The 26,302-nt window shown below is 43.2% G+C and overlaps 1 protein-coding gene across 1 annotated transcript in view; it reads right to left on the bottom strand.

Moving 5' to 3' along the window:
* The window catches only part of THADA (THADA armadillo repeat containing), a 732,316-nt gene that overhangs the window by 279,651 nt on the left and 426,363 nt on the right, over window positions 1-26,302 (bottom strand). The window contains 1 exon segment of the mRNA XM_088477279.1: window positions 18,245-18,413. Coding sequence (XP_088333405.1) covers window positions 18,245-18,413 — 169 coding nt within the window.

Below are 26,302 nucleotides of genomic sequence, written 5' to 3'. Positions count from 1 at the left end.
TCATTCTTTCATCTGAGGAACATAGCCAGAATCAATCAAGCACTTAATTCCCTCAGAAGATCTGCCTAAAGTCATATATGCATTTATATCATCACGCCTAGACTACTGCAATGCCCTCTACCTTGGTCTCCCAGCAAAAGAATTGCACCGCTTTCAGTTTTGTGGTTCCAACCTTATGGAACTCACATCCCCACACAGTTCGAGAGGCCTCCACTCTAGAATCCTTCAAAAATAGACTACAGACTTACCTCTTTACCCAAGCATTTCACTAATGTCCCTTGTTTAGGTTTAGTTTGTATTTTGTACTGTAAATGTAAAGTCCTTTAGGAGAAAACCGCTATATAAATAAAATTATTATTATTAGAGTGGTATAAACACTAACGCAGCAATGTTTATAAACTTTGCACTTGTCATGCATTGTCTTGTACTGTAAGTTACTGTTTTCTTGTTTTTGTTTATTTATGCACTTTGTTAGTACTGCAGAACCCTTGTGGCGCCATATAACTAAAGGATAATAATAATAATAGAGAACTGAGTGTTCACTTGCTGCCCTTCATGGTTTGGGTACGGGATCCCGTCGGTCGGAATGCCAACGGTCACAATACTGGCAGTAGAATCCTGAATCCCAACTAGGTAAGTACCCTAACCCCCCCTCCGCAGCCTAACATTAAACCTCCCCCTTTGCAGCCTAACCCTAACCATCCCCCTCTGCAGCCTCCCCCTCCCCCTAAACCTAATATTTACCTTCAGGATGCCAGCGGTCGGGATTCTGGCGATGGGATTCCAATTGCTGTCAGGATTCTGGTGCCAGTATTCTGAGCGCGGGCATCCCGACCGCAGGGAACATAACTACACCCCCCTTGACAGGTGCCATTGTAACAAGATAATCAATGATATTCATTTCACCTGTCAATGGTGATAGGAGCATATTGATCACAATCACAAATTTGAATATTTTTAGGCAAATTTACTAACAATCTCTTGCAAGGAGATGGGCTCCGATATGGAGATGCGTCAATATCCCAAATGCAGGGATTCCAGTGCTCAGTATCTTGGCGCCGGTACCCCGAGCGCCGGAATCCCGATGGTAAGTAGCAGGTTTGGGGGGAGAGTTAGCGTTAAGGGTTAGAGACTAAAGGGAATGGTTAGGATTAGGCACTAAGGTGGGGAGGGTTAAGCACCAAACGGGGAGGGTTACGTTTAGGGTGCGGGGAGAGGGCGGTTAGGTTTAGGCACTAGGGGGGGGGGGAGTTTAGGGTCAGGCATCGGGGAGGGAGGGTTAGGTAGGTGGGCAGGGTTAGAATACTGACTGACAAGTGTCGGTATTCCAACCCTGTCGGGATGCCAGCGTCGGCATCCTGAGCGTCGCCATCCCATACTCATCCCCTGATAAAAGCCCGTCCTGTCGAAGTGCTGGAAACAGGGTAACGCTATCACAGTGCTTCCTGGTTCAGGTCCTCGGCGCACATAGGCTGCTATAGGATAACTATACCAACTACTATAAGATTAATAACTCCATTCCAGAGCTTGGTAAATTTGATAAGGGCTGTGGATGCTGACCACAGCAGATATCTGTACATTCAGGGGATACTTAATATTTGCAGGTATCTCCAGAAAATGGCTGTGTTGGCGAAATATCCAACAAATATTATTTGATAACGCTATGGCTGGTCAGTGTATACACTATAATCCTGTAAACTCACATAAATATTATACTCTATGTATAGAACACAAAACAGGTTGCACAGCACTTTCTCTACAGATTCTAAGGTCAATTTTGCCTGAAGCTAATTAAACTACAATATTACCATTATGTTTTTGAATTGGATGGAGCGCCTGGAAAAAAAACGTCCCAAGCAAAAATGGGTAGAACGTAAACACTCCACACAGAAAAATCCTTGGATGGATTCAAACCCATTACCCATTACTGTGTGTCTGTGAAATAAGGGCCTGATTCAGACCCGCTCGCAAGCAAGCGGCCACTCGTTAGACCATGTTCGCTAATGTATGCATGCGTGTAGTTCGCAGTGCGTGGGCGCAAACTAGTACGAGTGATTGGATTTTTCTCACTCGCCATGCAGAGACAGCCCAGTGGAATGAGTGACAGGAGAGGCCATTTGTGGGTGGTAACAGGGGCAGGGCAGTAGCAACGGGGGAGTGGAGTTATGGACGCAGGCGTGCCAGAGTGTTTTCACGCCGTTTCTGGGGCATGCATAATTAACAGGCAGCGTCATAGTACACGTCACCCAGTTGAATAATACACTGAAGTGCTCACAGTGCTTGTGCTAGGGTACAGTCAACCGCAAGCGATGCGGTCGGATTCGATGGAACCCAATGTACCGATGGTTGTAAATACTTCCTGGAGATGACGTACGCTAGTGGGCGGCTAAAGACAGGCTGGTGGGTGTCTGTAAACACAAAGTGATCGCTCGCCAAGACATAGTGGGCGTGCTTATGCCTTGCCGAGCGAGCGGATGCCGTGACGTCACTTTGCAAAATTTACATACGCTGGGAGCGAGCGGCCGCATCTAGCGAGCGGGTCTGAATTAGGCCCTAAATGTGAAAGTACTGTCTATTTTTGTGGTATTCTTTGGATAAAAACAATTCTGTGAGAGACACCGTGGCGGATCCAGTTGGGGGCATCCGGAAAACTTCCCTCCTGTCTAGTGCCTACAGCAGTCGGATCCACCACAGTTTTGCTGTTAGGGCATGTTAAAACTGTGGCATACCTTCTAGGGCGACAAGGCAACTATGCTTCAATAAAGATGGTCCAATAAATTTCTTCTGGTTTGTAGAAATTTAAATGCAGACCACACAGTGTTATGTAGCAGAAAAAGAAGGTATTCTACACCCTTAGATAAAGCTAGGTAAATTAGGTAAAAACATGCACACAATAAATGTCTTTAAACCCCCACCACAGAACCAGAATATAGCTGCACCAATATGCCGTCAGAAACATATATTCTCAGATGGAAGCCAAGAACATTTAGTATCTATTATCTATCTCTGCTCTCTACCGATGCTAGGAGGTAATGACGAGCAGACACGCTGGTAGTACCGCAATACAGGCTGTTACATGTGACAGCCTCAGCCAATTAGAATCAGCCTGATTCACAGCTCCTCGATCTCACAGCTCACTTCCTTCCCAGACATCGCTGTATGATGCACAGGACAGTTCCCCATATATGTGCCCCCCATTCCGCATGTGGGGAGAAACACAGAGATGAGAGAGATTGGGGGGTGAAGAGGAACAGAGATGAGGGGGTAGTGGGACAGAGATGAAAGAGAATCGGAGTGTGACAGAGATGAAAGAGAATAGGAGGTGGGACAAAAATGAAAGAGACAGATGGGACGGGGGTGTGTGATGGGAAGGTGAGGGAAAACATCTTGCAGCTCATGGAGCTGGCACGTTACCTGTGTAACACTCTTTTGCTCCCCTGCAACCACAGCCCATACACACAACTGCTAGGGGAGGGGACAGAGATAGATATAGAGGGATAGGGAGGGGGGGGGGGGTACAGAGATGATATGGGAAGGGGGAGTGTCATAGATATGACATATATATATATATATAATGACAAAAACACTGGAAAGCTGTCAAGGGGTGGTATATATGTCATAGGTTTTAGCTTCTGTCTGGTAGAAGCTGATCATTTGCCTTGATTGCCAGACCACATGTGTGAAGATGACAAAGGATGTGTCAGTCTCTGTAGTGAGTCTCTCACTGCCTGGGGAACATGTCAGCGGCCTGTTGAGAGGGTATACAATCGGGAAGCTGGCTGCCTTAATACTGGCAGCCGGCTTCCCGACTGTCATATCCCGGCGAGGGATGAAATGCCGGGTGTCTGACACTTCCCCGACGCCGGGCACCGTGAGCGGACAGCCGTGGGGGGGGGGTTTAGGTTTAGGGCACCCGGGGGGTACTTAGGGTTAGGCACCCCCCCGGGAGGGTTAGGCTAGGGGGAGGGAGGGTTAGGGTTAGGCACCCCCGGGTGGGACTTAGGGTTAGGCACCCCCCTGGGGGTTAAGGCAGCGGGGAAGGGGGGGTTAGGGTTAGGCACTTAGAGGGAGGATTAGGGTTAGGCACTTGGGGGGGAGGTTAGGGTTAGGCACCCCTAAGGAGGGTTAGGTTAGGTAAGAGAATACTGACCTATCCACGATCGGGATTTCCAGCGCTGTCGTGCTTCTGCTGCCGGGAACTCTGCTGTTGTCGGCCAGGCGCTGCCGGGAATCGACGGTATTTCATACCAATTCCGTTGAGAGACATTGCGATTACTGAATATAAGTACTGTGCTAAAGACTTCTGTTTTGGGAGAGGGACGCTCGGTCCCTCCACTCATAGAGCTAATCATTTAGTTTAGTTAGAGCCGTACATGCCAGGATTTACTTTTATGTTTTGTTTATTTTTGTGCTGCTAAAAAAAGTAGCTGTGGATACTTGTACCTAGGCCCTGGGCTGGTGTACTACTATCTGGCTGCCGCATGACAAGTGCAACTGTCTACTTCAGGAGATTGAACCCCTCAACCCAAATCTAGACACACACACACACATTATTATACATATATATATATATATATATATATATATATATATATATATATGAGAGAGAGATGTGACCATATTGTTGTGGATACTGCAAGGACACATGATTTGTGACGTCTCACCTACAGTCATCTGTGCTGGTGATGATTGTGATGTTTTAGTGGATCTCCTGTTTCCCAGACATTGTCATCACATCTGGGGATAATTATCCTACATATATTTGAAGGTGTTATTTATTGTCTGTTAAAGCAACTGACAAGATCCAGGGGAAGTTCATATGTGATATCATAAATACATTGCAGCTTCAAACATGCAGGTAAGAGACTTAATGAGGACAATTCCACGGAGATAAATGCAGCAATGTGAACATACACATTATTGAGAAAGTGATCCCCCCAAAAAAGCAGTTAAAAAAGACAAGCAATCTGGCACAGACTGGCACCCACATGAAAGAGAATGCTTGTGGTTAGTAAATGTGGCAAAAGTTTAAGGGAGGGTGAGTTTTCCCAGCTTATTTCTCGGGTCATGTCACCTCCACCACAGACTAGAAATTGGAATAAAATAACAAATTCCTACTACAGCCAATGCAGTGCTACACATATTCCTACTGTTTACATCCTGCCCGTAATGATTATACCATCACGTATCATTAGATTCCAGCCAATTTTGTAAATAGACTTGAGCAAAGATTTTTATGTGTGTGTTTGTGTGGAGGTAATAATGCTTGGGCGACGATAATTAAACCTCTATGCGTCAGTCCTTCGGTTGCTAATCCCTTAGTTCCTGCCCTTTCACCTGAATTTGATTGTCAGTGTCACCAGCAATTACTGGTCTTCTTAAGATTATATTTAAACAAGAAACACTCATTTTGGGAATTATCCCCCTGGACCCAATGAGCAGATCTACTGGGGTCACATGCCTGGGACATCCATGGTTTGGTACCCTCACAAAATTCTCCAGAGAATAGTATGAACTGTGGCTGTTTAACCAGATGCGCCAGTAACCGCCACAGGTGAGGCTAAGGGGTTGGGTACAGGATGCTGGCGCTCAAGATTCCGGCGGTCAAAATCCCAACATCGGCATCCCGACAGGGTTAGGATACAGAGACCTCCCTCCCCGGTGCCTAAACCTAACCTCCCTCTCCCCTAAACCCAGAGCCGTAACTAGACTTTTTGGTGCCCTGTGCCAGAAGGAGCATTGGTGTCCCCCCCCATATTTTTCAAATAGGGACATAAGACGGGCACCCAAAAAAGGGCCATGGCCTCATGGAGAAGGACCAGGGAAGATATAGGGGAGGCCAGGAGATGCTAGGGATAAAAGAAGAGGAAGCTACAAGTGAGAATGATAATAAACAGAAAATTAACAGGACCGAAATTGCCCCCTGCCCTGTGATGCCCAGTGCCACGGCACAGGCTGCACCACCCTAGTTATGGCCCTGTCTAAACCTAACCATCCCCCCTTAGTGCATAATCCCCCCAAATCCTGCTACTTACCATTGGGTTTCTGAAAGGTGTTGGGTTTCCGACGCCGGTATCCCCTTTTCCGGGATATTGATCGGATCCCAGGCTAAGGGAAATTACTAACCAAATACAATAATTTCATGGAGATTGTCTTTATATTTGCACCCCCATATTGAGCACTAATTACATTGCTTTATATTATTACCCCTTTTTTTATAAAGTCATCAATTCCACAGGGATGTAGACTCTGAATATTTACTCACAGCAATCCCTTCTCTGGGGGAGCTAACAATCTAATTTTCCTACCACAAGCACACATTCTCAACCACGCACAAAAGAAAACTCCATTCAAACACAGGAAGACAATACAAACTCCACATGGATTCTAGCACCCTGGGTCAGCACTGAATATTTAGCAGTCACAGAAGTGTTTGAACATTAATGTAACCCTGAATTGCTGCAAAATCTAAATGCTGTCTCTAGATTGGAAGCTCTGACGGGCAGAACTGTCTCATATCAGCACTTACTCTGTCACAGACGGTGTAATGGTTAGCGTTACTGCCGCACAACACTGAGGTCCTGGATTCGATTCCCACTACGGCCCTAACTGTGCGGAGTTTGGAGTTTGCATGGGTTTCCTCCGGGTACTCCGATTTCCTCCCACACTCCAAAAATATACTGATAGGTTAATTGACCATAGTGTGTATGTGTGTGAGCATGTGATAGGGAATATAGATTGTAAGCTCCACTGGGGCAGGGACAGATATGATAAGGTAAGAAATTCTCTGTACAATGCTGCGGAATATGTGTGCGCTAAATAATAAATAAATAAGCTCATATAGCATTTATCTGTCTCTAAGTTTTGTTGCACATTCTAAAGAAATAAACTATGATGATGATTATATGTAACTAGATTTATCCTTATATATTTATTTTAATTTTATTTTCAGTTTTATTTTTATCATTATCTAAGCTCAGATTATTCATCTATTCATCCTTCATTATGTTAGGAGGATGGTTAATTGTGTGCACTTATATTTCATATTATGTTTTATATTTTATATATGTACGTATGTATATGTTTATGTGTGTATGTATACATGTGTATATATATATATTTATGTATCTATACGGCTGTGTGCATATATATTTACAGTCGTGTGACGACTGACAATCATATCGTCTGAATAATATGTATGCTTAAATCCTGTCTATATATGTATGTCCAGTTCGTATACTTATATATGGATATAGTTATTTATCTAGTACATTATAGATCTATCACTGTGTACATATGAACAACTCTCTGTCATAGATATGTAGGGATTTTTTTCATTATTATATTTTTATCTGTCCCATCAGAAACACAAATGGTTAATTGAAATGGTTCTTAATTATCTCATGTGCTAATGTTTAATTAATCATTGTTAGTATAAATAGAGTGTGTTTTAGCACACCAGTTACCTCTGATGAAACGGCCTTTCTCATTGGTCGAGAAACGCGTCAGGTGATTTCCTGTGCTTACCAGACTCAGAGAGCACCCTTCAGGTACATCAGCCGTTGCCAGCCCATCTGCATTCCAGCACACCGGCAACTCAACGGAAACAGGCGCACACGCTGCTGCATCCAGCCTGTCCGGATTTCTACAGACTCACACGCTGTCTGCACTTCCTCTCTCGGGTTACCCTCCCACCGGGCCCGAGTGAGACAGCGCCACCGCTTATTCCACTCCGAATAGCCCCTTGCCGGGACTTTTGCAGGCACAGACGCCGACGTCCATCTTCTCTACAGCCACAGGCGTCATTCTCCACCATTGCCTGTTATTTCTGCAAGCTGTTTGTGCTACACTAACAACTAACATTCATTTGGAATACAGATTACAGAATCATTACTAACATTTCTAACTTGCTTTATTAACGCTGGCTGAGCTGGATGCATGAAACGTTTTGCAGCTAATCATATGCATTTCCATTAACCTTTCATTGCATGCTATTATGTTGCTTAATTATGTTTTAATATAATTTAAGGTGCTATATTAATATCATCTAGTCTGGCCATTATTTTATTCTGTGCACATGTCATTATATGATATTAAGATTTTATTATATGTTACTTAATAGTGACTTTTTGAAAAATAAATTATTTACTACTGCCCAGCGCTCTTCATTGTTTTTTTCTACTAGATTGAGGAGACCTCACATTCATATTTTGCAGTGCTCCAAATAGTGCCATGCCACAGCAAAGTTCTGAAATGATCACAAATACACTAACTGGAATAGTTAAATGAAACGGGAAGCAGTTGGGAAGCCGACGGACGTAATCCCGACCGCCGGCTTCCCGACTGTCTAATCCCGGCAAGGCACTAATGACAGGCGTCGATATCCCAACGCCTGTCATCAGACCTACGCCGGGAGCCCGACACCCGGCTTACCAATCGAAGGTAAGCTGGGCACGGACAGCTGCGGGGGGAGGGGGGGTGGTGAGGGTTAGGTTAGGGGCTCCCGGGAGGGTCTTAGGGTTAGGCACCCCCCCAGGAGGTTAGGTTTAGGCTAGGGGAAGGGGGGGTTAGGGTTAGGCACCCCCGGGGGTAGGTTAGGGTTAGGCAACCCCCCCGGGGGACTTAGGTTTAGGCTGCGGGGAAGGGGGGTTAGGTTTATGTAGTTAGGGGGCGGATTAGGGTTAGGCACTTGGGGTGGAGGTTATGGTTAGGCACCCCTAAGGGAGGGTTAGGGGGGGGATTAGGTTAGTTATACTTACCCTAAGGAAGATCAGGATTTCCTCCTCTGTCGGGCTCCCGCTGTCTGGATTAGAACCGCCAGCCATGCGGCCAGCGGTAAATCATACTGAATCCAATGAAACACCAAGAACAAGTGAATTACAGTTTTTGTGTACTGACCCAGTTTCCTTGTTTCTAGTTTTAGAAATATCATAACCCTCCCCCCATTAGCCGTCATCATCAATGTTTATTTATAAGGCACCACTAAAGACGGCAGTGCTTCTGTCCCGATTTTCAGACACTGAAGGAGGAATGACCTACTGGAAAGTGGTTGTGGCTTTTCTGGAAATGTGGGCATAATCTAGTTGATCAAGGTGAACTTTACTTTGCCCCGGTATTGCTTTTTTTAGACAAATGTTACAGTAATACACATGATCAGTGTTCTTGCCCCTGTAACGGTTACTCACAGTGATGTAGGTTTCGCTGGGAGTTGTAGTTCAGCAAGTACTTGACTGCAGAGCGACTCTGAATTCCATGCAAATTAGGACATTTAAACTCACTGAGTGCAGGGAAAAAATGCACAAAGTGACCCAGATGTAACATAGCAATAAACTGTTGCAGACATCTCTGATGAACAGCGTGTTTGTGTAATAAGGCCAGAGGTCAACGCTATGTGTTGACAGCGACCAGATTAGTGATCTAAAGCAGGTTTTTTTTATTTATTTATTTTTGTAAACATGTACCATGATGATAAAAGGTCGTCAGGTATCACCTACAGTGTGTTTTTGTAATAAGCACCACTTAATGTGTGTAGATCCATTCTAATTACCTCCTACTCTCAGTACATTTATACTGGGCATCGCCTTAAGAATTGAAATGTTTGGGTATATGTACTACAATTAACTAATAAAGTTATATTTAGTTTTACTTATACTTAGTTGTACTTATCTGTTGGAATGTTATCGCTTTCTACCATGAGATAATTATACTTTAAGTACTGACCATTGACTCATCTCTTTACTGGTTTGTTGTTGCTAAAGTTTTTTTTATTTAATTAAAGTTTCATCATAGTGTTACCACTTACCTTGAAATACCCTTGTTTTACTTACAACCTCATAAAATTTTCATCCAAAACAATTCTCAGTATAAAAGTTCTTTGTTTATATAAATAAGCATCTCGCCTCCTGGAAACACTGGTAAAAGCTAGGGAGTGTGTTAAGATCTTTAGGGTCAAAGCACAAATTGGCATGACTGTCTATTGAGTCATTGCGTTGTGTGTCATTGTCTAAAACTCAGTGTGTAAAAATATTGACCCAAGGGGCTGTCCTACCAGTGGTTTCCTCATAAATCTATTTCCTGAACAAAAGCAGTGGCGAAGTAGTCAATAGCAACCAAGCAGCTTCTACAGTAAAGCTGGCCACACACTAGACCAACTTACATCCAACCAGCCAACTTGTTGATTGGTTGGAATGAAAATCTGGTAAGGAATGAAAGCAAATCACAATCAGCAATTTGCTCCCAAACGCCGGAAAATGAACAAAAACTGCTGTTTGAACAACTTGTTTAGATCAAACATTTAACAAACTTGTCTGAAGACCATTTTCATCTGTTTTCTGGCATTTAGGAGCAAATTGCTGATCATCATTTACTCCCATACGTTACCAGATTTTCATTCCAACCAATCAACAAGTTGGCTGGTTGGAAGTAAGTTGGTCTAGTGTGTGGCCAGCTTTACTCGTATTTTACAGTCTGTGCTAGACAAATGATAGCTGGAAGGTGATTGGTTGCTATCTCTATCGAAGGTTTGATACATCTCCCCTCTTGCCAGTCTGGTGTTAGTGGCGTAACTAAGGGGAGTTGAGCAGGGCACGTGCCCTTGGCGACGTCGCAGGCCGCTGGCCAGGGCAGTGTATTCGGAAGTTGCCGTTATAGAAGAAACGTCCTTCGGCTATGTAGCTTCCTGCTGTGTGGGTCCCAGCATCTCTTCTCTGCATCTGATCGCATCTCCTCCCCTTCAGTCATATTCACATTACAAAATACAGTTATAGTTGGGAATGGAACCTGTCACTTTAGTCAGACAGCTTACCAGTGAGCCATCTGCTATTACAAGGGAGACTGTAAATTCGAACTAAATCAAGCTACTTCACATCCTTATTAATCTAAAATACAGTCTAAGGGCCATATTCAATTTGAGGCGAAAAGTCCGACCTCATCGTTTTTCCTGGGATAAAGTTATGGGCGCGTGCCCGCTTATCCCCGTATTCAATTAGGATCCGGCGGAAAGGTAGTATCGTAAATTCCTGTCACTTTAGGGGAAATCAGTCTGTCACCCTCCAAAAGATGTTCTGACATGGGGGATCACTGTGGGTACCCCCGATTTGGCCTGCTGAAGGTAATCGGAGGTTTTAAATAGCCGCGGCAGGTGCATAAAGTGGTGAAGAATAGCATTTATCTTTTTTTTTTTTTTTAAACAACTAGTCCCATCAAATTTGGGGTACATGAAAATGGATGCAAGCATTTTAAGTCCCTAAAGTGATTTTTTAAAATTCTTTAAAAATCCACCTTCCGCAACTACCCACATTCTAGAAAACACTTGCCGCATACATGGGACCCCTCCCCCCCCCGAGGCTATTTCGCTAGTTTTTAAGTTTGTTCCCCAACATTTTTTTTTTCTTCTCCCCAATTTTTTTTACACAGATTACATTAAGGGGACATTCCAAAGGCTGCAGGCTATATTTTTTTTATTCTGCACCCCAACACCCCAATTCTGCACCTTTTTTCGCCACCTAAACAGTGGTGAAAACTTATCCCACGTTTTTTTTTACAAAGAATCTTTGAAATTGAAAATGGGTATAATTGAAAATGGCGAAAATGACGTCATCGGCGATAATTTATCGCTGATAACGTACTTTTCACTCCATACTGAATATTGCCCATAGTTGGGAATCGAACCTGTCACTTCATGCTTTGCAGTCAGACAGCTTACCAATGAGCCATCTGCTATTACAAGGGAAGCCTGTGAATTCTTAAGGGGCACATCCACTAGCAGACCAAAAACCAACTGCACGATTACGACATTGTAATTGTGCAGTCGTTTTACAGTCTGTACTGTGCCTAAACTTGAACGTTCAGTCGTTCAGTGTAGGCACATCAATCATCCCCTACCATGCTCCACCTGACGTTATCATCAGGTTGTACAGCATGTTCGTCCGATGACTGCTTTCGGAAACGACCAGCGGGAGCGCGCAAATCGCAGGTCGTTTCCAATATTAATGTGCCCAATTCATGCACGATTCATGTGTGATTGAACGATATCGTTATCGCTCAGTCGCACATAGAAATCGGCAAGTGGATGTGCGCCCTTACTATATCACGCTACACACACATTCTTATTAATCTAAAATATAGTCTTACCTAGGATTCAAACTTAGCACCTCATGCTTTGCAGTCAGTCACCTTACCAATTAAGCCACCTGCTATGATTATTATTATCATTTATTTATATGGTGCCACAAGTGTTCCGCAGCGCCTTACTAAGTACATAAACAAATAAGTAACCAGTGACTTACAATACAATACAATGCAGGACACGGACATGGAGAATAAACATTGCTATATTAGCGACCTTTACACCTACATAAGTAACCAAGTATTAGTTGCCCTAGAGGGGAGTAAGAGATAAATGAAAATACAGTAGGGAGAAGCACGAGAGTAAAGGGCCCTGCTCGAAAGAGCTTACATTCTAAAATGGAGGGGCAGACAAACAGGAGTGACACAGATAGGGTAGGCAGGAAGGAAGGAAGATGTAGCAGCAAGTTAGGATGAGAGCTGGAAGGCTTTAATGAAGTAGTGGGTCTTAAGAGCTCGTTTGAATGATTGTAGAGAGGTGCAGAGTCTGATGGGGAGAGGGAGGGAGTTCCAAAGGTGGGGAGCAGTGCGGGCAAAATCTTGGAGGCGGGAGTGGGAGGAAGAAATTGGCATGATTACTACAGTGAAAGCCTGTGAATTCTAACTATATCAAGCTACTTCGTATTCTCCTTAATCTAAAATACAGTCATACCTGGGATTCAAACTGGTATGAAAAGGAATTTTCCCAGAGTGACAAGAACCGGTGGCATGTAACGTTGACACGCCTCCATTTTCAAGTGACCACACCCATTTTCGGCACACGCGCACACAGTTGGGGGGTGGGGGGTGTCATTTTTCATCTTGCCCAGGGCACCAAATACCCTAGTTACGCCTCTGGGTGTTAAGCTGGGTACAAAATGGGATGATGTTGATCCAATTTGGCTAACTCTGAAGGACAAATTGTGCATTGTGTATGCACGATATGCGTGCTCCGCAGGGGCAGGGGGGTTTGATGCTGCACATCAAACCTGAAGATATCGCATGCGTCACCATACAGTGTTACGAAGTATGGAACAAGTGATCATTCCAGCGTTCATTACCATCGGGCCGACATATCGGCTGGGTACACATCGATCAGTGAGTACCTAGCTTAAGTAATCATACCACAAAAACAACTATCCGCATTAGTGCTCCTCATAATCTATTATTTTGAGGTGATTTTCTAAACTGTTTTATGTTTATAGGTACAAAAAATAACACACAAAAGCCCCATAAGGGGTAGGGGAAATCCATACACTGTAAAACAATATACTGCAGCCATTAACTAAAATGAAACAGCATTAAATCGGACATATGTAGACAAAGGATCGGAGTGGAAAGGTATATATAGAAATAGGTTCAAATAAAATATTATATAGAAGCAGAAAATGCAAAAAATATATAATGCTATATTACACTTGAATTTCATTGTCAAAATATAAATACCTTTAAAAACTTGCCTGTGGTGCAACCAACAGAATCTAAGACCTACAATGCATATTAAAATTAAAACAGAGACGCTAAATTCATTTTAGAACATAAATCCTGGAAATATATACAGGAATATTGATTAAAAAAAAAAAAAACATAGCCAAATCGCTAACTGAATACTGGATTGTGTGCATCCCAAAGCCTGGGAACCTTATACCCCAGCCACTGGAAACTGTGATGACAAAACACACCAGCATAGGAAGATCTCTTCATAAGCTGGGAACAGACTTGTAGATATATTGTTCATTCAATTGACGAACAATATATTGCGAGTGCATCGGCGGGTGTGTACACCCAATAGGTCTGTGAATAACATTGTTCACAGACATATCAGGTCAGTCCTGCAGCACAGCCGATGCTGATATATCTTGCAGATATATCGATACCTCTGGCTGTGTGTACGGGCGACCCACCGCCCATTGGCTGCAGGGACCGCCGACACTGACATCACAACTAGGTGGGCAAATTAAAATGTCTGCCAAGTTATGATGCAGGCCAAACATATCGAGTGGCCGATTAGTAAGTGTGTATTAGCTTACAAATACCACTTTCAGACAGAAATGGCAAGAAAAATGGCTTTTACCCGGCATATGCATGCCAGGTTTTTTGCCATGTTCTGTCTGATACCCCTTTCACACTGAAAATGAAATTACTGGGTAATTCACTTTTACCCAATAATTTGCTAAACAACCCGGGATATTTTCCTGTGCGAAAGGGTCATCCCGGGACTAAATTCCTGGGTCTCCGACCCTGCAAAAAACCAGGGTCGCAGATCCAGGAATTTAGTCCCGGATGACCCTTTCACACAGGGAAAAATCCCGGGTTGTTTAGCAAATTACCGGGGAAAATGAATTACCCAGTAAATTCATTTTCAGTGTAAAAGGGGTAAAACTGGTCGCTGAGATGGTCGATCGGTCTACGGACCGATCCATCGTCTGTAGTGTGTATCCAGCATTATTTGCAGATGTTTATTTTATAGTCTTGAAGTAATAATGGAGTCTGTCCAAGCTGGATAAAGAGCTTGTGATAAAATTGCAGCTGCTTTATCTAATCGCCTAAATTAATAAATTTGTTACGTAATTCTTAGCTCTTTATTACCAAAGCAAAGAATGAGAACTGTATGTCCATATAGTTTTGTGTGACAGGGAGCAGCAACCATGGCAAGAACTTGCAAAGCTACATTATACAGCATACAGAATACATAATGACATTTGTTACATCCAGTGTATATAGGGACATATAGAAAAGAGGAGGCCTTTGTATTGTCACAGTGGCTTGGAATAGACGTTATCCGGTAAGAAAAGTGCTCATACATGCCAATGTCCATTGAAGTGTATGAAATCTAGTCCTACGTGGTATTGGTGGTGTACGCTATAGGGGTGTGATCATGTGATCAATGCCTAAGCAGTCCCTAATCAGAATTTGCCCCTGGCAGTTACACTCTGGGACTGGCAGAATTCCTCTGCTAGGTTTTCTGCCCCTTTCCTTGTACAGAGGATGTGGCTGGATACTTCAGCAGCAGATTATTTTCCAAGCTGAAGAAGAACAAGAATATTTTTCCAAGACATTTGGCATGCATATACTGAATTTGCACATTACAGTATGATCCTGCTACAAGGAAAGCAAGAGCCTAAATTGAATTTAAAGTTAGGCTGCCAATTATAAGAACAACAACTGCAAAAAAAGCAAAATGTGTTCAAATTTAGCAAATAAAAGTAACATAATTGTAAATTTGTAAGGGAACTGTTGGGGGAAAGAAGTTCCGGTAGAATCTGTAGACTGAATCTCTGCTCTTACAGATCAGTTGCAGATGCAGGCGGCATTTGCAGGCTGGGGAGAAAGGAATAGATCGGTGACGATAAACTGCTCCATCATATGGAAAAGCTATTTTAAAATTTATACTGTTTGGAAGGAAAGCGGGTTTCTGGAGTTTTTAGGGCTTGGGATGGAGAGTTATTTCCGGAGTTGGGAAACAGGACCGGCCCACTTTATTCTGCTGTGCTGCAATAAAACCAAAGCAGTCACACAACTTAGAACTCAATCTAAAGACTGCAGCATTTGTTTCATACATTATAAAACGCTGGAGAATTGTATACACAACACTAACACTGACAGAAATAGGGCAGCGAGGGAAGAGGAAAAAAAAAACACTATCCTTGTTTCTTGCGAGCCATTTTTGTTACTGAAATGCTAATATTTTTTCCTTTATCTGCCCTTGCTCCCCGTCTAATGCCAAAGGCTCCGACAGCAGGAGACAGACGCCTTTTCTACTAGAATACCTGCTGAAAGATGTCCCCCCAGTCACTGTAGCTTTGAGGACAGCAATGAAAAGATGATTTCAAAAGTTCCTTTGTGCACAGTCAACTAGATAAATCCACATTTCATGTTTTAAACACACCACTGTGCTGTTATGTGTAGTCAAATATAAAAAACTATGGGGCATAATCATCATATGATAAATGGCTCGGGAACCATGCGGGTTATTCATCATCAGGGGTCCGATGATACTCAGCAAACTCCGAAAACTGAGAACAAGCGAAATCTTCAGACGGTGCTTGTTTTCGAATCCCCACTCCTTGCTATGGGAAGAAGTTCCGGGGATGCGAAGAGGGATCCCTCCACCGCCTCCTCACGACCTTCTCGGCGGCTTTGCGCATGCGTGACCCGAAGTCACGCATTCGTAGCCGGGACGACGGGGAGCAGGTAAGTAACGCAGCTACTTCTGTAGCTGCGATACTAACCACGGGGACAACTGCTTTTCGGAGCAGCTGTCCCCTCACCGGAGCTATAATGAATGGCTCCGGTGTCACGTTTCGCCTGATGCGAGTTGGATACCTAAGTATCCCTCGCAGCAAATTCAATACTTCTTCATTGGAGTCAATACGGCCTCCGATGATGAATAGGCCCCTATGTCTTGCTGTCATATGACGTCATAACACAGACTAAAAAGCAAAGTTGTATGGCTGCCATCTTGTTTTCTGTGTGCACAGATATTAATCTTGAAGCGGAAATGAACCAAGGGAACATGGAACCATCCTACTACGACAATGCATCAGAAGGTATGTTCAGTGTATTTAATTATGGGAACTGTGCTTTCAAGCCTCCTTGATTCTCTGTACTACCTGTTATTAGTTCCTGCCATAGGCAGCACGGTGGTGGAGTGATTAGCATTGCTGCTTCACAGCTCTAAAGTCATGGAGTCAATTCCAACCAGGGCTCTATCAGTGTGGAGTTTGTATGTCCTTCCCATGTTTGCATGGGTTTCCTCTTGGTAATTCAGTTTCCTCCCACAATCCAAACACATTCTGGTAGGTTAATTGGCTTCTACAAACACATTTTCCCCTAGTACAGTATGTATGTATGTATGTCAATGGAATACAGACTGTAAGCTCCACTGGGGCAGTGACTGATGTAAATGACTGAACTATTCTCTGTAAAGTGTTGTGTAATATGTGTGCTATATAAATAACTGGTATTAAATAAGGTCACACCAACTTTAATAAATATAAAACCACTACTGAACATACTGTACATACAGACCAATATAAAATCACTTCTGAAATGTTTAACATGCAAGAATATCTGCCAAGCTGTCGGGCAGTAAAATGGTAAGACAGCAATTAACAGTTATGCGGTTATATCTGACTGTGACATGTTGGCAATGCAAAAGCTACCGGGGCAAGCGGATAAACTCCTGTGGCTTCCAATACCATTGCTTCTACAGAGACAAAACTCAGATTGATCGCTCTACTCCCCAGCTTACTCTTGCCTTACCATCCTGGATTTCTACATTTTAGCTACCATTGCAGCATGGGGCCGGGAAGCCGCCTGACTAAATCCCGACGCGGAAAGACCGAATGCTGAAGATCACAACTGGGGCTGGTAAGTACCCTAACCCTCCCTTAGTGGTGCCTAACCCTAACCCCCACTCCCCGCACCCTAAACCTAACCTTCCCGGGCTGGTGCCTAACCCTAACCTCTCCCCAGGGGTGCCTAAACCTAACCCCCCCCTCCCCTCCACCTAAACCTCCCGGGGTGGTGCCTAACCCTAAGGGCTCTCTAAACCTAACCACCACCCCGCCCCCCCCCCCGCGGCTAAGCGCTAACACTGTCCCGCTTACCTTCGTTCGGGAAGCCGTCTGTCTAGATTCCGGCGTCGGGATATAGACGGGCGTCGGGATTTCAACGCCTGTCTTTAGTCCCGCGTCGGGATTTAGTCAGACGGCTTCCTGGCCGTCGGTATTTTGACTGTATCCCGCAGCTTGCCGCACCATCATCTTACACAGGATATTACACATATGTAGAACAGAACTGGCATGTGCCAACACCACCTCTCTTTCCAACCACTTATTACTGGCCACATCCTGCCACTTCGACTGACTTTATAAAATAAGCCAATTCGGACACTAAACACTAAGATCTTTCTTTGCGCCCTCACTGTCTCCCGATTTGACTACTGTAACTCCCCTCTAATAAGTCTTCGTATATGTAAAGACCACCCCACTGCCGTGCATTAAGAATACTGTTGCCAGGATTATTCACCAACCACACAACCTCAGCCGCCAGCCTCTGCTAACAGGTAAGTTGATGGCAACTGAAATGTTTTGCAGCTAGCGTGACACACATTGACTAATGAATGGTTACCTACTTGTAAAAGCGTTCCGTGGACATGGTTCTGCCATACAAGATGGCTGCTGGAATCTGGTAGGTTCCTTAATAAATCCACTGCAGTCTGAGTAATGTCATGAACCATAAGAAACGGAACAAGAGCACGTGCTGCCATTTCCCGTGAGCGATAAACTGGTGAGCTGCCACATCTGGAAAGAGATTGGGGCAAAAATGTAATTGCAGCCAAAAAAAACATAATATATTGGTAACATCGGCCCCTCACGCACAATTACAGCAGGTCTGAGCTTATTCAGAGATTGCTAACTTCGTCACACACAGCGAGTACACAGGCTGCGTATGCCGTCACAGTGGTCCATTTATGGACGCCCATGCAACGGTGTTCATACGGACAGGCACGCCTGCGTTTCCCCGACCACTCCCTCGTCACCACCCCCCAAACGCTGACCTCCCGTCACTCACTCTGCAATGGCTTTGTATCTGCGCACGTGATCACAGAGCGATCACAATGCTACCGCACACATGCGCACTGAGATGCATACGCAGTACGCACCATCGGCCGATCTGCATACGCTGTTGCAATCCGTATTGAATCAGGCCCAAAGTCTATGAAACCTGCCCCATCTTACAGGTTAGCAAACAAACATTAAACTGGGCTCTAATAATAAATAATTTATATATATATATATATATATTTATTTATATAACCAAGCTGCATACACATATGAGCCTGTATAAGCGCATACAAAAGAAAAATTAATCAATATAAATTAAAATATGGTGTTGCGCTAATTAATTATATTTATTAACTACACATGTACAGTACTGTGCATGGCAGAACCAATATATAGATGTTAACTGAATCTCATTCTTATAAGGATGGATCCCAATTAGCCAAGATATAGTATCTTATTATGACATAAGTTCAATTTCATGTGTCCACAAGGAAACAATGGCCCTGATTCAGAGCCGCTCGCTCTGACCAGAGCGCTCGCTCTGAATCAGGGCCCTCCTCCATTAAAATGGAGCGTCCTCCTGGACGCTCGTATAGCTGTGGGCGACGGAAACCCTGCGGTAGGGTTTCCCAGCCACAAGCCCTGGAGTGATTTTGGCTCTATCAGAGCCAAAATCACTCCCACTGACATCACTAGTGATGTCAGTGGGGCCGGCTTCAGACGGTAGGCGTTCCCATGGGAACGCCTCCGTCTGGCCGCCACGCCCCCGGCACGCCCACCAAAGGGGGCGTGCTGTCAGTCACCATCGACAGCACGCCCCCTTTGGTGCGAGACCCGGAGCGACAGCTTGGCTGTCGCAGTCCGGGTCTCGCGCATGCGCAGTGGCAGTGGGGACCATCGACCCACTTGCGAGCGTACTGCCGCTTGTGAGTGGGTCTGAATGACCCCCAATGTTTGTTATAACAGTCAATCCTATTGGTATCTCACCAAGTGACTCCTGGATGTTAAATGTGGACCTCCGGGTTTGTATTAATAGGAGCCGCATCCAGACACATCTAAGTCCGACTGCGGTGTTCTTATAAAGGACTAGAACAGGGTACCCAGCTTTGAACTCTAAATCCACGCTTGGCTGTAAAAGTGGTTTATAAGGGCAACATATCCTTCAGCCTGTGACAGCCCCATATGCCGCTATGGAATGCAGTACTCCGCAAACCCCTCCGTCCGCTTAGTGGCCGCGGCTCCAATTGAATCGGGTCACTCTGTAGTTCTTGATCACACCCCAGGTGAGCATCTCAAATATCAGCAAGCAGACAGGCACTGACGTGTTTCGCTTCCGTTTTGGAGGCTTTATCAAAGAGAAACTCTTTTTGATAAAGTCTCCAAAACGGAAGCGAGACGTGTCAGAGGTATACTTGCTGATATTTGAGATACTGACCTGGGATCACAGACGCATGTGACACGCCCCCGAAAAGGTTGTAACATTCCTGCACACTTTGATTGCCACTCCCTGTTACCTGCCCCAAATGCTCCCTGACTGTCAATCACACTAAGAGTATAAGGGCACTGAGAACGACTACGGCATGTGCAGTTTACCGATAATCGCCCCACTGTGAAAAACATCATGTAGCTGTGATCTTTCCGATTTCAGACATCTCTCTTGCACCAGGTATGAGGTTGCTGCAAGTACACTCTATTTAAACAAGCAGATGGATAGCGGTGGTGCGGCCGCATAATGTGTGCAACTCATCATGGGTGTATCTAAGGGTCCGAGCGCCTCTAGCAAAATAAGACACTGGCACTCCCTCTCCCCTTCATATTCTAAACAGGGTTTAATCCGAAAGTCGTGTGTGTGTCTCTAAGCAGGTATGCGTATTTATTATGGGCTATAGCAAACAATGAGAAGTCATCCCAACCGGGGCAGATTGGCCAAAGGCATATATAATACAATAATTACTATTTTTCTTGCTATCAGCTCTGGGGTTCTAGCTCTCGGGGACACTGTGAGGAGGGATCACTAAGCCAGGGTATGCGTGAGTGCGGGCAAGAAGCAGGTAACTGTGGGTATTTGGGGTACTACTTATTGTATAATTGGTGGGGACAGGAACTTTTATGAGCCGCATGTATAAAATAGGTGTATGGAGATATTTTTTCAAATGGGACATTTTTCCATTAATGGGAACCAGCACTTGGCAAAGGAACATGAATCACCTCTGTCATCATTACACAGCCTGATCATCACACCGCACACACCGCCAGCTCTTCCAGGTATGAAGCAGATATGGCAGAACTGTCGCTGTACACTTAACATTTTCGTCTGTGACTTAACTGTTTTTGTTTTTTTTTCAAATTATTTTTTTTTAATTTAAAACATAAAGAACAGAATTGGACAGAGTAAAAAGACAAAAGGGGGAAGGGGATTAGGACAAAAGTGAGCACACAGAAATATTAAATAAACCATCTGAATACATTATAAAATAAAACAAAACAGACTCCAAATTTAACATTCTCCAAAGTTGACAAATACATACGTATCCACACTAATAGAGAAACAAATTAACAGTAACAGTCAAAGATATTCTAATAAATTCAATAGAGCTGGACAAGGTTAATTTTAAGGTGGAAAACCCAGAAATAAGAGGGAAGTTTCATACGCGTTTAGACGAGCAGTTCTCACTCAAGCCAAACCTACGAATATGGGGTTTGGAAGCTGAGGATGAATACGGAACTCCAGCTACTTCAAACTCATAGTGGGATTGCACACTCATCTCAACAGCGTCTATGGTGGGTACATATGGCGTGCGCCAATGGCGGGTTAGTAAAAGTTAAGTAGAAATAAGAATATGACCCATTAAATAGCTATCGTTAGGAGTAATAGCCCCAGGAGAGACAAGCAGCATAGCTGTAACTGGGCACATGGTGATGGGGGTATGGATAACTGTCGAGATGAGAGCAAAGACCGATTCTCATAGAGCAGAGATTATGGGGCAGGACCAGAAAATAAGTAAGAGGGACCCTACATGGCCACACTTACGCCAGCAAAGATTGGAATTTGAGGGCTGTATGATGTGCAACAGGGCCGGGGTTAGATATAAACAATGAAGGAGTTTGAAAAAGTGTTCATTGTGAGAGATGCACTTAGATAAACTAAAACAAGTCTGGAACACACCAGGCCAATCATCAGAGAAAGAGCAAGAGAGGTCTGCCTCCCATTTTGTTAAGGAAGAAAGTATTACAGGTTTCTGGGGGTGTATCAACAGGGAATACCACCATGTTATGCCACCTTTACTACCAGCTTTAAAAAAAGCTTTTCCTGTATATTACGGGGCAATATAGAGACAGACCTTATGAGGGCTTTGTGTAATACTATACAACCAATGTCGCTATTGAAGAAATTTGTAAAAGCCTTTATGAAACAAGGAATATTGAGTTTGAAGTTGAGAATACGAAACTAGTAAGCCTTCCAATGTAACCTCTCTCAGAGAAGATATTCCCTGAACCATTCAAGATTGAAAGGACAGGTCAGGTATTAATTGTTCTAGGCCGGTCAATGAAAGGCAGAGATACATCATCTGAGATGAGAGCATTCTATCCATGCTTTACAGGATGCCTGTATCACCTTTGAATGGGTAATCGAGTAGGGTTTGGCAGTGGATGGTAGCCACAAAATGTCAGTCAAGGGGAAAGGAAATATCAGTCCTTGTTTCAGGAGGGCCCACGCTTTGGGTTCATCAAGTACAAACCACTCTCCTAGTTGAGATAGTAGGCTCGCTAGCTGATGATAATATAGATCTGGAAAAGCAAGACCACCATCAGATTTTAAGAGTGACATCGTACGTCTGGCTAGTCTAGGCTTTTTACCTTTCCAAATATATATCGGAGGAAAGTGGTGTCGAATTTATTTAATAAATAATTAGGAACTAGTATGGGGATGGTTCTAAATAAATATAGTGTTTTAGGTAATATGACCATTTTTAAAGCAGCTTTATGCCCCATCCACGAAACCTCTTGCATTATCCAATCAGATAGCATAAGAGAGAGAACTATGCAAGAGAGGAATACAATTCCAGGAAATTATGGATTAAATGTTAGGGGTAAGTAGGATCCCCAATTATTTAAGCCTTCTATAATGCTATATTAAGACTTCTATCCTGCCATATGACTTAACATTTCTAATATGGATTTTTGAATAAGTGGTTTTATTTTCTTACCCTTTGTTTCTTGGCTGCCCTATTCAGGTTGTGCTATGTGCTATATATTACTGGCACTGCACATTCATCATCTGGGGAATTCAGCTGTATGTAGCCTTATAAAGATCATGAAACTCTGCCCCTTTTACATAAGCTCCACCCCCTCCAAGGTTCTTTATCCAAGTAGGTGAAAAAAGTCCTTAGGCTGCACACCCTGACTATATATAATGGGAGGTGCTACCTGTGAAGACTATTGTTGCAGACACAAAAAGAAATGTTACAAGTGCACAACTCCAACATTACTAATTATATACAATACATTTTGCAATAAAATTTAGCAATAAATAGAGGTTTTAGCATAATCCTGGCCCAGGTTATGGGCCTACCCACCGCATCCAGGTAACCGCTTAGGGTAGGCCCTGAAATACAGAGGTATGCAACGTCATAAGACATCGTGTAGGAGCGATTTTAAACCGGGAAAATAAAGTAATACATTGTGAAATAGATTAAACTGAGAACAATCTCTGAAGTTTATGAAATGTGTACTTGCTTCTTAAAATCGTTTATTTTCTCTATGCGGTGAGTCACCTCTACTATCCAGTCGTGCCAATGTTAGCTTTGTATTATTTATAAATTATCAGCTGGAAAGCTGTGCACATTCTTTTAGTGCTGACTGTTGCTGGTTTCTTTGATTGCTAATGGTTTAAGCATCCCCAGGAAAGAGACAGCATTGTGGCAGATCCGTGACTCATCACTGTACTACTCCAGATTCTCATAGTAGCCCAGACACAGAACAGCTGTGGAAATAAGAGAATTGAGGGCTGTGGAAAGCACATACTGTACTAGAACCATCAGTGACACAGACTCAGCATCTGAGTGTCTACAGAAAGCAAGCCGTCTATTGTGCTGAAATAAAACGTACATTAGTGCCATGGTCGCCAACAAGTTTGTGTCAATATTAGCAACCCCTGCATTCCTAAATAAATACATTACATTTATTTAAATGGTGTAAACACTCCTCAATATAGACTGATACTTCAAGTTGGGCAGTACTATGGCACAATGATAAACTTGCTATACCTCACAGCATTGAGGTCCTGGGTTTGATTCCCATCAAGGCCCTATCTGTGTAGAGTTTGTATGTTCTCACCATGTTTGCATGGGTCTTCAACCACAGTTCAAGAAAATACTGGTAGGTTTTATTGGCTTCTGACAAAAATAACCCGCGGGTGTGTATTTTTATACAGGTTGAGTCTCCGATATCCAAAATGCTTGGGACCAGGGGTATTTTGGATAACGGAATATTCCGTATTTTGAATAATTGCATACCATAATGAAATATCTTGGGAATAAACACACATAATGCATTTATGTGTTATATACACCTTATACACACAGCCTGCAGGTAATTGTATACCATATATTCATTCATTTTGTGGTTCAAACAAAGTTTGTGTACAGAAATGAAATTCATTTATGTTTCATATACACCTTATACACACAGCCTGAAGGTAATTTTATACAATATTTTTAATAATTTGTGCCTTAGACACAGTTTGTGTACATTGAACCATCAAAAATCAAAGGTTTCATTATTTCAGTCTTGCCAAAAAAATTCCGTATTTCGGAATATTCCGTATTTTGGAATATTTGGATATGGGAGATTCAACCTGTATATATATATATATATATATATATATATATATATATATATATATACTGTGTATAATGTATATATATATATATATAGAGAGAGAGAGAGAGAGAGAGCAAGAGAGAGAGTAGGGACTGATGTAAACGACTAAATATGCGGTGTAAAGTGCGGCGGAATACGTATGCGCTATATAAACAACTGTTAATTAGTAAACTACCTGTTCCGTAAAACATCATTTGCGCTAGTAATTGGTTCAATGATTGGTTTTCCAAAGAGGAAATGACGGCCTATAAACTATTTAGACACAGCAACCCTCGTGTTGGTAATTGATTGAACAATAACTAAATAAGCAAGCAGCTGGGCTTCATCCAGATTCCTTTGCTAGCCACTGATTACCGCTGTTCTGCAATATTTTAAGCCTGGGGACATGTATATAAATTCCCCCCCCCTCAGCAAATGTAAACAACACATATTGTTGCAGATGTTTAGATTTCTATATTAACAAACGGCATACTGAAGAATGTCCTCCTTTCTATTTTGACCTTCGGGAAATGATTTCCCAAAGGAATCTGGCGCTGGCTCAATGGGAAGTCTGGAAAATGGGATGCAGGCCAACATGTACTGGCAGTAACTTTCAGCATGGGGACTTCTCAAAAAGCATATGAAACGAAGAGCTTTTATTACAGGCTTGTGCATCTGGTTACATAAGGTGCGGCTCAGAGCAAGTAAACACATAATTACATTTCAGATCGTTACAGAAAAAATCCATCACTCTATCATTTCCCATCACTGCATGGAAAAAGAAGTTAAGGAAAAAGAAAAAAGTTTGTGGGGGGGAAAAAAACAACTTAAAATAGTAACAAGTTGTATTGACTACAACGTAATTTACAACCTGTCCTGGAAATCTAGGTTTCCTTTTCAGTTTTAGTGACTGAGTGCTCTGTGGAACAAAGGAAACACGTGAAAACAGCTTTTGAAGGGTACAATAAAGTTATAAGAGAACTGCCACCTACAAAGTTCTGAAGGTCAACATGGCAATCCTCATCCTAACAGATAGAAATATATATCAATAGGGTTTGGTATGTTGTCGATGGTTGGAATGCTGACGGTCATCATGTCGACAAGTTCATAATATTGACATTGAGCATATCAACATGCTAAAAATGCTGACAATCGGTGGTGCGGCAATGTGGCTGTATCGGCGTTTGCGGAGGTACGTACCGAACCCTAAAGCTACGGCTAATATACTGACAGTTGCGGCTTTCCTTGCAAGTTTTGGCTAATGTTGCAAAACTGCGGTTGTGGAGGTAAGTATGTCCCTATTCTTATTCCTATCTCTGAACCTAATGTGGGCATTTCATAAAATGTCGGTATTTCACTTATTTATTTATTATCTATGATGTCGACATTGTGGACATTTTTGCAGATGTCAACATTATGACTGTTGACATGCTAACCACATCCTGTAACAATATTGTTGTGTACACACAAGGGGGCGAAACAGACCTGTTTGTGTAGGGTGTCTTGCACATTTAAGTCACAACTCTGTTTGCGATGGAGTAGGTGGAACAGGGTGTAATACAGCAGCATATCTATAATGGGTTCAAGTGTGCAGTGCATTTGGGCCCCTGGGTCCAGGGGGCCCACACCGCACACTCTGCACCCATGTTTAATACAGATGTGTCCTAATACACCTAGCCTCAATACGCCATGCAGTTCGAGTGAGCCATCAGGTCCTGTTCGACTCGGCTTGCACCAAACGTCTTTTTCATAAATGTATGCAA

Source organism: Taudactylus pleione, unplaced genomic scaffold, assembly GCF_031769625.1.
Source record: "Taudactylus pleione unplaced genomic scaffold, aTauple2 ptg000201l, whole genome shotgun sequence".
Taxonomy (NCBI): domain Eukaryota; kingdom Metazoa; phylum Chordata; class Amphibia; order Anura; family Myobatrachidae; genus Taudactylus; species Taudactylus pleione.
The sequence above is the reverse complement of the archived record's forward strand: the minus strand, read 5'-3'. Positions and strand labels throughout refer to the sequence as shown.